The sequence below is a fragment of the Globicephala melas genome, chromosome 17 (genome assembly GCF_963455315.2).
Source record: "Globicephala melas chromosome 17, mGloMel1.2, whole genome shotgun sequence".
Taxonomy (NCBI): Eukaryota; Metazoa; Chordata; class Mammalia; order Artiodactyla; family Delphinidae; genus Globicephala; species Globicephala melas.
In genome coordinates this window covers 71235711-71251654 of record NC_083330.1, presented here as the reverse complement: position 1 = coordinate 71251654, position 15944 = coordinate 71235711, and the positions used below count along the sequence as shown (strand labels likewise).

Sequence of the window (15944 nt, the reverse complement as noted above, 5' to 3'; positions counted from 1 at the left end):
TGTCCTTATAAGAAGGGGAAATGGACACACAAAGAGACACTAGGAGTGGGCACACACGGAGAAAAGACCGCATGAAGACACAGAAGGGAGGCAGCTCATCTGTAAGCCGCGGAGGTGACACCAGAAGAAACCAGCCCTGCCAAAAACTTGATCTTGGACTTCCTCAATTTCTGTTCTTTCAGCCAGTGAGTCTGTGGGCCTTTGTTCCGGCACTGCCAGCAGACGAATACCGTTTGCAATCAGCATTTTATAAACTATAGGACAGCAGATATCAGAAGGTATCCTCATTCATTTCGGTTGGTTATGTGTACGTTGTACTACATGCACTGGGTTGTAACATAAATGTGGGTCACTGTCACCAAGTGTGGGGCGACACTGGACTTGACACCCAAAAGTTCTCTTCTAATTTGGATATCATAATAATTGTTATTATTGTAATTAATATGTTAACATTCAGCGTATGAGTTAATATGTATTAACTGACTCTAAGTGCCAAAGGTTTACAAATATTAACTCCCTGACTCCTGAAACGTCCCTTCAAGGTAATTATTATTCCTATTTTACAGATAAGGCTGAGACTGATTATTTAATCTGCCCAGGGTCAAATGCTTAGCATTTTTCAGAGAAAGAATTCCTGCCCAGAGCAGCCTGTCTCAAAAACCTGAGTTCTCCCTATGCAGCATCATTGTGCAGCTACCCATAATCCTCCGTCCAGTTCCTAGCACCTTAGCACCCAGGCATCAGCTTCCCCTCTGCAAAACGTTCAGTGATGGAAATTAGGAAGACCTTGGACTTAACAGGCTCTGCGCACGTGACTAAGGGTACAATGGGCCTTTTATGATGGCTGTAAGAACCGGGAACGCTTCTCCAGTTGGCATGGAGCTCTTCTCTCTGTCAACTAAGGTAAATGGAGTATCTGGGCGTCTGGGGGGGCGGGGGGCAGGTAATGAGACACAAACATCTACTCCATCCGGACTAGAAGGAGGTAGGGAAATGGTCCCGGAACTCCTTGTCTGAAGACACTGTGAAGAGCATCTCTGCCCACAGCACTCAGCCCTCCTGCACGAACAAGCTCTGGGCCAGACACTCTTGAACGCAGGTACATGGGCTCATTAGAAGGGAAATGGCAGCGGGTAATTGGAATATGTAAATGGCATGGGCAAACAGGGTGTTTTAACAATCAAGACCCGAAGAGAAAGAGCTTAATTTGATGGAGAGAAAGGAACAGACTGCCCAGAGTCAATTACTGGAGCCAGAGGAGGGAGGCTTAGCTTAGCAGGAAACCCACAGTCAGGAGGGAGGGAGGCTGGGACGTTAGCTGGGTTTGCTTCTGCCTCTAAAATGCCAAGTGACCCAGTGACCCAGCCCCTGTCTTTTCCCAGATACCAATTCTTGAGAACTCTTTTGCGCTAAACACTTCTTGCAGCCGTTCCCCCCGCTCTTCTCCGGGATCCGTCGCCACTTTCCGTCTGGACCGCAACATCTCTCAGATGAGCTCCACCAACAGTCTTGTAACTGTTCTAATAGAATTAATTCCTCCCAATCCCAGCCTCTCCTCCAGAGTCATCACAAAGCCTTTTCTGCAACCACCTGGGACCACGTCAGTCTATGCTTAAAGCACCTTGAACTTAGTCCCCAAGTTCATAAGCCTGGTACCTAGGCAAGCCTGTCCCGAATGGCCCCTGCTTCATTTATGCTCGCCTCGGCCAACTGAACCTCTTGCCCTGGAAACTTCAGGCTGTGTCTTTTTTTTTTCTTGTTGGTCCACACCACAGCACATGGGATCTTAGCTCCCCGACCAGGTATCGAACCCACACCCCCTGCATTGGGAGGCAAAGTCTTAACCACTGGACGGCCGGGGAAGTCCCTCCACGCTGTGTCTTGACTCCAAGGCTTTGCATATGCTGAGGCTTCCACTTGGCACAGAATTCTCAGCAAGTAATACAACTTAGGGGTTGAAAGTACAGACTCTAGATAACTTGAATCTTGGGACCCCCATTTTTTGCCGTGTAACCTTGAGCAGGGTACTTAACCTCTTTAAGTGTCATTTCATCATGGTTAGTAGAGAACAATAACCATTATGCCTCTCTCCTAACTTTGTTGCTGGGATTAAGTGAGATAAACCACGTAAAGCACTTCGCCCAGTGCCAGGCATATAGTGAGCACTTGATAAATGTAAATGATGATGATGATGAGCGTCTGTGATGATCCAGGTCATTGAAATGCACGATGATACAGAGATGAGTAAATTGTTTGACATTGTTTATCTCATCTTTTCAACTACACATGGAATTCATTACTCACCTTTCTTTTCTTTTTTCCTCCTGTTTCCCACAGATAGAGAGCGACGCGTGAAATGGGCAATCAATAAACGCTCACTGGAAAGATGAATGAATGAGTGCATTAGATGCATGAGTTGACTATTTTACCCAATATAATTATTTAAAAGAAAAAGGAAAAATGACACGAAGAAACATGCAAATTAAATTTAAAGGTTAATGTAAGAATGGCAAAGGCAAGGCACTGTTTTCCCACTGAGAACAACCAAAGCTAAGCCCTTTAGTTATTGCCATCTGGGGTGAAGGTGAGTGCCATGTGGCTGGGGGCTCTTTCATTCCCCATCACGCCTGATTTGAGCTGCCTTCCACAGTCATGTGTCCAGACACCTTCGAGTAAGGTGCACAGTACATCACAGGCTACACAGCTCTGCCTCATCATGGATCCCTGAATGGTGATCAGACCATTTTACAGATGAGGAAACTGAGGTCAGATATGAGTTCAGCAACTAGGTCAAGGTCACTAAGCTCAAAGGCACAGAGCCAGGACCCGAATTTGGGTCCGGGTCTAAATTCCATACTTTAAGCTGCCCTCATCCTCTGGGTGACAGGTGCAAGGGTGTCCTTCCGCCACTCTCATCTTTTTCATTCCCAGGAAGGCTTCTCACTTGCAACGAAGCCCTCATGTAGAGTGGTCTGAAGTTTAGGAAAAGGAAGACAAACAAAGGCATGGAGGAAGGGCATAGGGCAGCAACTTTGAGGATTTGCTGTAGTTGGGTTTTCAAGAACAAAAATACATACAGGGGAGGCGTGGGATCCTTCCTTTCCAAATATATGTCCTTTTGGCCTGGGTTGTTACAGACCCAAAATTGGAGCTTGTGCTGTCTCTTCCAAAAAAGCAAAGGGTGTCTCCTTAGCTGCAAAGACTTGTCTCACTGGCTCCTCCCAGAGGTAGAGTTATAACAAGCATGGTGGGGATGCATGATCTGATCAGAAGCAGTTTTATGTGGGATTCTACGATAGTGAATACAGTATGTTCAGTCCATAGAGGGTGATGTTGGCAGAAACATCATGGGCATGGGAGGCAATTCTGTATCCAGGATATATGTCTGTTCTAGTGAGGTCACATCTCCCCCACCCACGGTTGGAAGGTCCAATGTAATCAACCTGCCACCAGCTGGCTGGCTGGACACCCGGGGGAAGGTGCCATTCTGGGGGCTGAGTGTTGGTTTTTGCTGCAGTAGCGTTGGCAATAGTCACCGCCAGAATGTTAGCAGAGGGTACTTCTGGGTAACAAGATGACAAATTATTATCGTTGCCTTTTTGCTGATTTATATTTCATAATTTCTCTACAACTATATGCACTTCTTATGCAACAAATACTAAAAGCAAATTTAAACATGGTCTAAAACAGTTATTTAATGTGTTTTGGGAGCAGGGAGGGAGGGTAGGTAGGGTCCCCATTAGCCTGTTCCTGTGAACCTGAGGTACTACCCGGCTCATTTGATTACAGTAATAGTAACCAGCACTGGAGTATTATCATCTCCTACAAGCACATTTCTGTTCATCTGGTCACTACACGCCTAACCCTAAGAAGTATAATCTACAAAGGTGGAAACTGAGGCTCAGAGGAGGTTTTTTGGTCTCTCTCTCTCTCTCTCTCTGTCTCTCTCTCTCTCTCTGTCTCTCTGTCTCTCTCTGTCTCTGTCTCTGTCTCTCTCCTTATTCATTCTCAGCAAGGCTCCCCGCCTGCAAAGGGGAAAGACTTCACTCGCCCTAAAGTACAGTGAGATGAACACCAGGAGAGGCGAAAACAAAAGCAAATGAAGAGAGGAGGGATCCCGAGAGGAAAATTTAAGAACTAGGAAGTGGCTGGGTTTTCAAGATAACAAGTTGTGCAGAGCTGGCATGCAAAGCCAGGAGGGGGATGCCCTGTTGTTTCCACCATGGCCCCTGCCTGACTCTTGAGGATACTCTGTCACTGAACTCTGTCTTGGTGCCAATACCCAGTTGACACCTGAGGCTTTTGGGATTTTGGCTTCAAAGAAGATTCCTTCCAGGGGGATATAGACATCTGATTTCCATTAGCGGGAAAATGTGCTAAAGAGGGTTGAGATTACATAGTCTCCCAAATGGCACCCAGTTTTTTGTGACATTTCCAAACTCCCTATCTGAACAACACTCTCCACCAGATTATAAAACCATTGAAGCAAATCCATTTCCAAACTCCCTGGCAGTTTCCCTATCATTGGGTTTAACTGATCAGAGTTACAAATTTGATATTGACTTTGCTTCACCCTTTTTGGGGGGCATGAACAGTCCCCGCGCTGGATCTTAAAACGTTAATATTTGACAGTCTGCGGATCTTATCAAGATAGAAGCCTCCTCACGTGCCTGAGGTCCAAACTGTCATTTTGGAAATCTGAACTTTTGATTAATTGCACAGTATTGAATTCTTGCTTATGCCTTCTTTCTATGTAGTCCTTGACTAGTACCCTTTTGAGCTTATCTAGTGAGGCTTTTTAAGTACTGTCAATGTTACTATGTTACTGAATTAGGTCAGATATGCCATCTGGGGTGAAGGTGAGTGCCATGTGGCTATGTTACTGAAGTTACAACAGTATTAAGATTTCCTAAGATTAAAGACTTTCATAATAGTAAAAGACAAAAACAAAAATCTCATACACAAACATACAGCCAATGCTCCATTAGGTACCAGGCATTGTTCTGGAGTCTTTGCATTCTGCATTCATTTATTCATCATTCTTTCATGCTGCCAATAAGTACTGAGAGCTTACTATTATACAGAACAGGTGTTCTTCTAGGATGCTGAGCCCCTGTGCTTGTTTAGAAAGATAATAGTAAACAAAATGCAAATATGATCATTTTAGGCAGTGATAAATGTAATGAATGAATAAAACAGCAAGGGATTGTGGAGGAAGGTAACTTTACAAAAGGTGCTCAAATATGAAGGGCAGAATGGTTCTAGGTAGCTGGAATTGGGCTGGGACAGAAAGTACCTGCATGTGTTGGTGCTCTGGTGGGGTGGAGGCTTAACAAATGTTAGGGAGCCTGCTTCAGGTGCCCGGCTTCTGTTTGGACCTTTTCTCGTCCAGGCAATTCCCTTTCTCCATACTCTTCCTCCTTCCCAGAGTTTGCACTGACTGGTTACTAACATGTTCCAACTAATTATTGAGCATTAATTTATTCGTAAGCATTTACCGGGGTCCCACCATGCGGAGAGTCACGTTTCCATGTACCAATTCATGTAATCTTCACAAAACCCATCCTGCAGCCCATTGACCAAGGAATAAGTTTTCATGTCTTATTTTATATATAGTTCTCACATTAGAGTCACTTTCTGGGCAGCCTATTCTGCTGCGCCAAGCAGTTTTTGTGCCAATGCAACACCATTTTAAGGACTTCAGCTTTGTAGCATAGCTTAACTCCCTTCTTGAAACTGCACCCTTGTTGCTGCTGAGATTTTTCAGGTTCTTCCCTCTGACAGTCATTCATACAGGTCCCCCTCCTCCTTCCTCACCCCAATTCTTCTTCCCTCCTCCATCCTTTCTCCCTTTCCCCATTTCCTCTCTCCTCCAGTCCCCTGCCCTTCACTCTCTTTCACTCTCCTTGGCCAACTCCTCCAGGCAAATCCAGAGCCACGTGCCACATGCAGGCCTTCTGGGGGCTCCTTTCTGCACACTAGGGATAGATCTTTGGCTTGGCCTTGCTTACACACCCTCCCCTCCACCCCAGCAGACAAAAGGAGAGAGAGAGTGAAAAATAAAGGAGGCACCAGGTATGAAGGGTTTCTCTAATGCTGGCGGCGATGGTAGAAGGAAGGGGGGAGTTAGGTTCAAAGGGCACGACCCCTAGTGAATTAACAAGATCTACACGCCCCAACCCCCAACTGAGGCCTCACCTTCTACTCTCCTCAGAGCTCAATAAGCTCAAGGTGCTCTTCACCTTTGCACTTGCTGTTCTGCTGCCTGGAAGGCTCTCCTGGACATTTACGTAGTTTTTCCAGCTTACCATTAAACCTCACCTCCAAATGTCACCTCCACAATGAGATCTTCCAGGAGCAACCAACTTAAAGAAGTTCCCCGCTTGTAGCACAGGACGCTATTTTCTTTCCTCGTTGAATTACCAATATAGGAAATTATGCTGTTATGTTTGTTTTCCCGTTATTGTCTTCCACCTTTCAAGAATGCAAGCTTTCTGTGCGCAGGGACCTCGTCTGCCCTGGTCCTAGAACATTGCCTCTCTTACTCACGTGGGTTTAGTCACTGATTGAATGAATGAACAGAAACTCAGGCAAGAGAGGGAATGACCTGCTTAGAGCACAAGTTAGGAGCGAAGCCGATTCCCCTTGTCCTATTTCTTCGGTTTCTGCTCACTCTAGTTGATGGAGGTACCATTCAAGGGGCCGGGAGGTGAGGGCGGAACTGTCCACCACGAACCACGAACCAAAGGGACTAAGGAGCCACAAGCACTGCTAGCACCGAGCGGGTGGGTTCGCGGTGCGCTCGGCCTTGGCCAACCCAGCAACTTCGATTTTACTTCCGAAGCCCAGAAGCTGGTTGGGAGGTGACGAGAAAACGTAAAGATGCAGGGCCCAGGCGAACACGGGAAAAGAGACGACGCCCCCAGCCGCTTCTCCTCTTCGCGCCGCGCGCAGCGCCGGGGGTAAGCCCCAACGCCCACGGGTGCGCTTGCAGCCCGGCTCAGCGGCCGCAGCTGCGCTCACTGGCTCTCCGCGGGCCGCGGGGAGGGGCGGGGCGCCGCCCGGGCCTTTGGCCGCGAAGGGGCGGGACGATGGGGCCCCACCCTGGCGCGGGCGGGAGGGAGGCGGCGTGCGCTCCGGCCTCTGCGCGGTCGCCCGCTCGCTACTGCGGCTGGAGCGAGGCTGAGGCTGGAGCGAGCGGGCGGGCGAGCGAGCGGGCGGGCGAGCTGGGCGGGGCGGGGCGGGACGGGGGAGTGGCGCGGGTAGGAGCGTGGAGGAGGGAGGAGGCGGCGGCGGCGGCGCGTGTGGCGGGCGGGAGGGCGGCTGGCACCCGGCTTGTAAATAAACTGCGATGCTGTCTCGGGCTCGCCGGCCCGGGTGCCGCCGCCGCCGCCGCCGCCCCGGAGCGCCGGTGCCGGGCTTCCGCCGCCGCGCGCCCTAGCGCCTCCGCGCCAGCCTCGCGTGCCCTCGCCCGCCTCTAGCAGCCCGCGGCCCGCGCCCCCCGGTGTCCCGCGGCTGACCCGCGCGGGATGTGACCCCTCCCCCCTGCCCCCCGGGGCCCCGCCTTAGCCTGCTTTTGGAGGGGGGGGTGGGGAGGGGCGCGCGGATCATGGCATTGGAGTTCCCGGGCTCGCCGCCGCCGCCGCCGCCTCTTCCACGCACCCCGAGCGCCCCTTCTTCCCGAAGCAGCTGCGGAGAAGGCGAAGCGGCCGGCGGGGGCGAGGCCGATGGGGCTCAAGGCGCGCAGGGCGGCGGGGGCGGCTGGCGGCGGCGGCGACGGGGGCGACGGCGGCGGCGGCGGGGCCCCTAACCCTGCCGGAGGGGACGCGGCGGCGGCGGCGGGCGACGAGGAGCGGAAAGTGGGGCTGGCGCCGGGCGACGTGGAGCAAGTCACCTTGGCGCTCGGGGCCGGAGCTGACAAAGACGGGACCCTGCTGCTGGAGGGCGGCGGCCGCGACGAGGGGCTGCGGAGGACCCCGCAGGGCATCGGGCTCCTGGCCAAGACCCCCCTGAGCCGCCCTGTCAAGAGGAACAACGCCAAGTACCGACGCATCCAAACTTTGATCTACGACGCCCTCGAGAGACCGCGGGGCTGGGCGCTGCTCTACCACGCTCTCGTGTGAGTACCGGGCCGCTCGGGGCGCCCCTCGGAGGCGGCGTGTGGCCGGGGGTTCGGGGGGGGGCGGTGGGCTGGAGCTGGGGACGGCTCTGAGGCTTCAAAGTCCAGGGGCGCCCGTCCGCCGGATTGGAGACCAGCCTGCCCTGTGCTGTGTAGGTGTGTGTGTGGGTCTGTGAACCACTCTCTGGGGGCTGGACACCAGGGCTTGAAAGATCCAAGCGTGGCTCCTCAGCTGATTTGGAGACCGCTTTGGCCTGTGTGTGTGTGCGCGCGGGTGCGCAGTTACGGCCCCTTCTCCGGATGTTGGTATCCAAGCTTAAAAGAATTCTGTGGTTTTTCTAATTAACGAGGAGGTCGAACGGGATAAAGCGGATCTTCCCATGCGCTCTGTGGCTCTGCTCAGGGTGGGTCCCTTCTATTTGGGGTCGCTGCTGACTTTAAATGATACATCCTGGAGTTGAGGATGGGAGTGGTACATTGCCCACAGTGGGGTGTGCGTGTGTGTGCGTGTGTGTGTGTGTGTGTTTGAGCGCGGGTGTCGATGGCTTTGCTTGTGCTACCTTCTTAAGGCTCCATTCTCCTATGGAAAGGAACGTGGTTTGCTCCAGTTGGGGACTTGGACTGGCCAAAATGCATGTTTTGGGATTCTTTTTAGGGAAGTTAATGAGAGAGAGAGGGATGGGGGGGATTGATTGTGATTCTCAGGCTCTAAGTCTAGACTGACGGGTGAGGGCTTAACAGCGCCAGTAGGTGGGGGCCAGGGATAATTTTGGCTGGAGCATCTCCATAATTTGGTCTTAATATCCCCTGAACTGCTTGCTTTTCTCTTGCTTTGACTGGGCAAGGGCAGCGGGAGTGTGAAGGGGCCTGGGCTGAAGGTTTGCCCCCTGGAGAGGGTCCCCTTCTAGTCAGGATGTAAGTGCGTGGTGGGAAGGAAGATGGAACTTCTACTCCTGACACTCTGGCTAGAAAATCCTGCTGTGTTGGGGGAGAGGGCGAAGATGGTAGTGGTGGCTCCTCTCCAGGAGGGGAAATCACAGCTGGCAGCGCGCGCCTCAGGGCTGGCAGGGCACTTCCAGGTACCCCTTTCTTCCTGTCTGCGGCTTAGTCATCCTGATGGCTGCTTCTTAGGAGGCTGTACCGTTACCAGGGTTTTGGCGGGGAATCGGCCAAGACCTTGACCCTTCTTGTGCCTTTAGCAATGGATATTCCTCTCTGCCCTTCTCCGATTGACCCATGACCTACGTGGTGGGAAGGGGTTCGGGGAGCCTCGGAGTTAAACACTACCTGCCAATCTTCCTTGGTTGGAAAGGCTTTTCCAGCTTTGGCCGCCAGGTGGAGGCGTCTGCACAGGACCTCAGGCTTGGCAACAGGTTTCATCAGAGAGGTTACCGAAGCCTGGAAAGGGCGCCTTCCGGAAACTGAGGAACTAAGGACATGCAGCCAGGAACATGGGTTTTGGGGGGTGGGGTGGAGGGGGGCTGTCCAGCCTTTGGCATTCATGTCTGCGTGTATTTGCAGGCGTTAGTGAATGGATAGAAGGGTTAGCAATTGTTGCTCTTCCATTTGCTTTCTTCAGGTGGTAAAAAGGGATTGAAAGATATTCGTCTCTGTCTCTAGTGCTGTATTTAGTTCAATTGAACTGAAGATAATACTGGAATATGCGATAATAAAAAAGGCACACGAATTATTTGAGCGCACACAAGCATACACAGCCTCACATGTCCTTTTGCACGTAAATGGTGTTCAGTACGTGTTGGCTGACTTCCGAACCCGGGGTCCTACTGGAGTTTGTGGGCTCCCTCTTTCTTCTCCTCCCACCTTTCCCAGCCGGCGCTCCAGCCCTGTCTTGACCAGTCTGGGGAAGGGATAGGTAAGGCCTCAATGTTATCCTTCTCTAGAATTATTCCATCACCTGGAAGCAGGTTTGGGAATGCCAAAATCTGTATGTAGCCTCAGTTTCCCAGAGAGGACCCAGGAAAATTTCAATCTATGGGAGGAGAAAGGCACTTTCACACATGCAAATCATTTATTTCATTTCATTCTCACCATGATGCTATGATGTGGGAATTGTTCCCTACATTTGATAGGTGAAGATATGAAAACTAAAACAGATAGCACCACCTGTCCAGGATCCCACAGCTGGAGCTCACATATGAACGCAGTGGGTCATCACTTGTTTGTGAGCCCGGATTCCAGTTCTGACCCTCTGCCAACAACTGTGGGACTCTGGGTATTTTACCAGGCGTCCCTGGATGCCCCTCACCCATTGGTAGCAGAGGACTCTTAGTCCCGCCTCTGCCTCCCCTTCATAGCTCACAGTTGGCAAACGGCTGGGAATGGAGTTTGGAATCAAAGCAGGGGCTGCTCAGAACCCAGGGAACCACAGTGTTAGGGAAACGGGACATGGCCTGGGGTGGCGGTGGTATTGAGATTCTGATTAATTGGGCGTTAGATTATTGGGCTGGGTTTGAGCTCCTGATACTGAAGCATACCTGGTTAGTGGAGGCACTGTACATCCTTCCTCCAGCTGGGAGGAAGTCTGGTCAAGTTAACAAAACCATACCTTTCATTGATGATTCAGGATTTTGCAAGCACTGAAATTCGTGCTTCAAAGCAGCCATTATCCTATTCTGGGCTGTGGTTAATGACAGAACGCGGGCCAGGAATTTGGGCTGACCGTGGGCTCACAGGCTAGTTCACGCTCTTTTTTAAAAAAAATGAACCGGACCCATGAGATGTGATTTTTTTCCTTCTCTCCCAAAGGCAGGATACAGCAAATGTGAGAATCAAAGACCGCACCCGTCCGCCCCCAGCCCACCGCCCCTGCCCCCTTTACCTTAAATGCCCGTCCCTTGCTTTCTCCCGGCTACTCACTTTCACCTTGGCCGAGTTCTCATGTCACCTCCTCTGGGAGGTTTTTCCCCGGCCCTCCAGCTGAGCTAGAATTGCCCCTCCTCGGCAGCATCCCCAAGCATAGGATTTTGCACTGGACTGACCTGCTTGCTCACCTCCCCCGGCAGAGCTGAGAACTACTTTGAGGAAGGGCTGTGTTGCGTCTTGGCCACCTCAGTCCCCAGCAGGCTTCTGGGCTCACGGCAGTCACCCAGGAAGCGTTTGCTGAATGGATGAGTGAACGCATACTCTCAGGTTCACCCAGACTTTGTTCTGCGTGGTTTTCCTGTTCTCAGAACAATAATAAGTAGTCAGCATTACGGAACATTCATGATGAGAACAGCTCTCAGAAGTCTCACGGTGGACAACAGGGGAGAGGTGGGAGACCACGCTGTGACCCCGGTAAGGCTGATCGCTTCTCTATATCTTTAGCTGCATGGCTGAAAAGGATTCTGATGCTGTAGAAAAGGGGCTGGACTTGACGTTCACATCTGGACTCTGCCTTCAGTCTCTTTGACTTTGCATGAGCCGAGCTGGGGAAGATCTGTAAGTTGAGGGTGAGAACCATCCATCGTAGGGTGGTTTTTAGGCTTAAAAAAAGTAGTGTATATGAATGAAATTAGCCCAGTATTAGGCATGAAGTGTTTACTAGTTGATTCTGAAATAGGGTCTCCTTAAAAGTCATACACACCTGCCGCTGTGGCTGTCCTGAGGCTGTCTGGGGACTCCCCCTTCCTAGCCTGTTAGTGGGAAGATGCTGGCTTCATCTTGGCATTATTGCTGGACTGGCAACAATGCAGGCATCCCACTACCCTGACCACCTCTCCGTGGCCAGTTGGCTATGATCAGTTGATCACCTGTTGACCCGCCAACGGGAAATGATCACAAGAGATGCACACTGATTGCATTCTCAGGTGGACTGGCCCCTGGGACATCAGGCAGGCAAGGCTGAGAGGTGGGGCGCAAGGACCCAGCAGCCGCTCTGGAAGGTGAAGGGCCTGGCTGGTGGACCTAGCATATTGACTAAAGGAGCTACAGCCCTCAAGGTGGAGGAGAGACACTGGCCTCTCACTGAGACCCCTTAGGAAAGTAGAGTCTTAGCAAGTCCTTGAAGTAAGAGAAATTTGATTTCCCAAACTTGCTTTGCCTCTTACGGCCAGTATGTTCCTGGGCAAGTTGCTGGATCTCTGAGTTTCAGTTTCTTAGTCTAAAAAGTGTTCTCAATATAGACTCTTGTGGAGCTAAGAGCACCTTACATAGAAGAAGTGCTCAATAATAGATAGAACTTTGTGTTGTCGATGTTAGTCAATAGAAATGCCTTCGCTGCGCCTGGCACTCTTCTAGACATTGGCATTATAGCAGTAAACAAAACCAAGCAAAACAAAACAGTCTGATCTCTGCCCCAATAGAACATGTATTCTAATAATATCTTTCTTTTATTGGGGTATAGTTGCTTTACAATGTTGTGTTAGTTTCTGTGGTACGACAAAGTGAATCAGCTATATGTATACCTATATCCCCTCCCTCTACTAATATCTTAATAATATTCAATATCATCTAATAATAACATTAATATTAGCAGAAATCTCAGAGTTTGGCCATCTGGTCAACTTCCCGGCCTAGGTGTAAGGAATCCCTTGAACTGCATCTCAGCCAGTGCTACAACTTGTAATTCATTACGGAAGGGATGGACTGCTGGACTCAGTTCTCTCAGCTATTCTGTTCTCTGACTCTATTCATCCCATTCTCTTCCTTTTCTGCCCCCATGTATCGTATTCTTTCTCATTTCCCACTAGATGTTTGTCTTCTTAACCCTCTCAGTTCATCCTCACTTTTTTCTTACCCCACTAATTTCCTCTTTGCATTCTCTTCCTCAGTTTTGTGGGTTTCCTTCTCATTATTGCGAACAAAGGATTTTGAAAAGCTCTCATTCGTTTTTAAATAATTTTTATTTTATTGTGGCAAGAACACTTAACATGAAACCTACCCTCAACAGATATTTAAGTGTACAGTGCGTTACTGTTGACTGTAGGCACAGAGTTGTACAGCTGATCTCTCCTCTTGCTTAACTGAAACTTTATGCCTGTTGGTTAGTAACTCCCTCTTTCTCCTCCCTCCAGCCCTGGGGAACCACCATTTTACTCTCTGACTCTATGAATTTGACTGTCTCAGGTGCCTCATATAAGTAGACTCCTGCAATGTTTGTCTTTCTGTGATTGGCTTATTTCACTTAGCATAATGTCCTCAAGGTTCATCTATGTTGCCACATACTGCAGAATTTCCTTCTTAAGACTGAGTAGTATTCTATTTTCTTTATCCATTCATCCGTTGATGGACATTTAGGTTGTTTTCCACCTCTTGGCTCATGTGAATAGTACTTCAATGAACATGGAGGTGCTAATAGCTCTTTGATCCCCTGATAATAATATTTTGAGGAAATACTCAGAAGTGGGATGGCTGGATCACATGGTAGTTTTATTTTTAATTTTTGAGGAACTTCCATACTGTTTTCCAGCTGTACCATTTTGCATTTTCGCCAAAAATGTGTAAGGCTTGCAGTTTCTCTGTATCCTCACCAACACTTAGGGTCTCGTTTTCTTTTGTTCGTTTGTTTGTTCGTTTGTTTGAAATAAGAGCCATTCTGACAGGTGTGAGGTGATCTCAGTGGTAAGAGCGTGGTCTTTGGAGTCAGACCTGGGTTTAATCCAACTTTGCTGTTTCCTTGCTTTGTGACCTGGAGCAATTCGCTCAACTTCCCTGGAGTTCAGTTTATTTATGATATGGAGATAATAATACCTACGCCCCCAGGATTGTTGTGAAATTTAATCAAGGTGATGATATTAAACACCTGAACATTGCATTGTGTTGATTTGCAACCTCAGGAGTTCCCCAGGTGAAATTGAAATTGGTCGGGTACATGGAGGGCAAGGAGAGACCGAAGAAAGAGGCAGGCCACTCTGGATGAGTAGGTGGCGGGTGTAAGAAGCAGAGAACTTACATACGAGGCTTGTCTTGGGCAGCAAGACAGGTAGATCTCCACACCCAACCGCCAGCATCTTAAAAGTTTATATAGAGGCCTTCACGGGGTTCAGTAACACTATCTAGGTGGTCTCAACAACATGTGCTCACTCAAGGCTGCACCCTTGAAAATAGCTCCCGCTGTGGGAACAGTGGGCAGAGTATATGCCCAGCATTGGAGGGATAAGGGGCCAGCCCACAGGTCTACCAGCGGTCACGACCTCTCCATGACCTCCACCACGACCTCTCTATGACCTCCTCCACGACCTCTCTATGCCCTCCACCACGATCTCTCCATGACCTCCACCAGCACATTGTAGACTTAGTAAATATTGTTTCATTTTTGCTTCCCCTCTCAACCGTGTTTAATCTGCCTTCTTCTTGTACCCCCCTCATAAAATCCATGCCCCCTCGCCTTTCTAATAATCTCATTTGACTTTTCTTTTCATTTTATGAACTTCCTGACTTCTTCCTGGCCTTCTTTCTTATGACATTTTCAAGCCATTCAAGCAGAATGAAGAGGTCAGGTAAGGGGTGAACAACAACTCCCAACATCAGATCTCTGCGCAGCAGTGAGGCTATATGCTGGGAATGACAATGACCACAGGTGCCCCGAATTCACTTTCTAGGAAATGGGCTAACATCAAATGGCCCTTCTTGCTAGAATGGAGGGTACCCAGTGTCTCTCTTCTATAAATGAATGACAGATGCTGAGATTTGCCCAGGCTCTTGAAACTACTTTGGTGGTGGAGCTCGGATCACGCAGGAGTCCTCCACCCACAAGGTGGTGCTCTCTTCACCATGTCACAGTTCTCCTCTATAGAAGACAATGTACCAGAAGAGTAACAGAGAGGGACAGAAACTCTCCCTTCCAGGGTGAGGTGCTTTAGAGCTGCATTTCTGGAAAGTTCCCAGGGGAAACCAGTGCTGCTGGTCTGCAGACCACACTTGGAGTAAGGCTTCTCAGACTTTGATACACGTGTGAATCACCTAGACAAGAAGGCACCTTAAGAAAAATCTGGCAGACTGCACCTGAACCAAAGCCATCCAGCTTCTGTATAACGAGGCGAACTGACCCTACCTTCCTCCTGAGTAGTTCAGTGGAAATTTACAACATACCTGCAGTCGTGCCTAAAAGGACTGAATCTAATCATGAAGAAATAACAAAGTCGAATGGTGGGACATCCTGCAAGATATCTGGCGTGGTCTCTTTCAAAGGGTGCATGTCATGAAAACAAACAAAGATGAGGATAACTGTTTCAGTTAAAGGAGGCTAAAGGCACATGACAACCAAGTGCAATACTTGAGAATCGACAAGTGGGACTGCATCAAACTTCTGCACCACCAAAGAAGCGATCAATCAAATGAAAAGGCAACTATGGTAGGGGAGAAAATATTTGCAACCATGTATTTGATGAGGGGTTAATATCCAAAATATATAAAGAATTCATGCAACTCAGTAACAAGAAAGCAAATAATCTGATTAAAAAATGGGCAAAGGATCTGAATAGATATTTTTCCAAGAAGACGTACAAATGGCCAACAGGCACATGAAAAGGTGCTCAGCATCACTAATCATCAGGGAAATGCAAAATAAAACCACGATGAGATACCACCTCACACCTGTCAGAATGGCCATCATCAAAAAGACAAGAAATAACGAGTGTTGGCGAGGATGTGGAGAAAAGGGATCCCTTATGCAATGTTGGTGGGAACGTAAACTGGTGCAGCCACTGTGGGAAAACAGTATGGAGGTCCCTCAAAAAATTAAAAATAGAACTACCATATGGTCCAGCAATCCCAGCTCTGGATATATATCCAAAGGAGATGAAATCAGTATCTTAAAGAGCTATTTGCAGTCCCATGTTCATTGCTGTATTATTTACAATAGACTAGATTTGGAAACAGCCTG

At 49.3% G+C, this 15944-nt stretch overlaps 1 protein-coding gene across 2 annotated transcripts in view; it reads left to right on the top strand.

Annotated features, from left to right (window-relative positions):
* Positions 1-7456: 7456 nt before the first annotated feature.
* Positions 7457-15944, top strand: part of KCNQ3 (potassium voltage-gated channel subfamily Q member 3) — a 296468-nt gene continuing 287980 nt past the window's right edge. The window contains exon 1 of one of the 2 annotated variants that reach the window (XM_060287199.1): positions 7457-8119. In XM_060287199.1, the coding sequence (XP_060143182.1) occupies positions 7728-8119 (392 nt within the window). In that variant the 5' untranslated portion in view covers positions 7457-7727. The remainder of the gene's footprint in view (positions 8120-15944) is intronic. The other variant, XR_009559518.1, reaches the window with a different exon arrangement.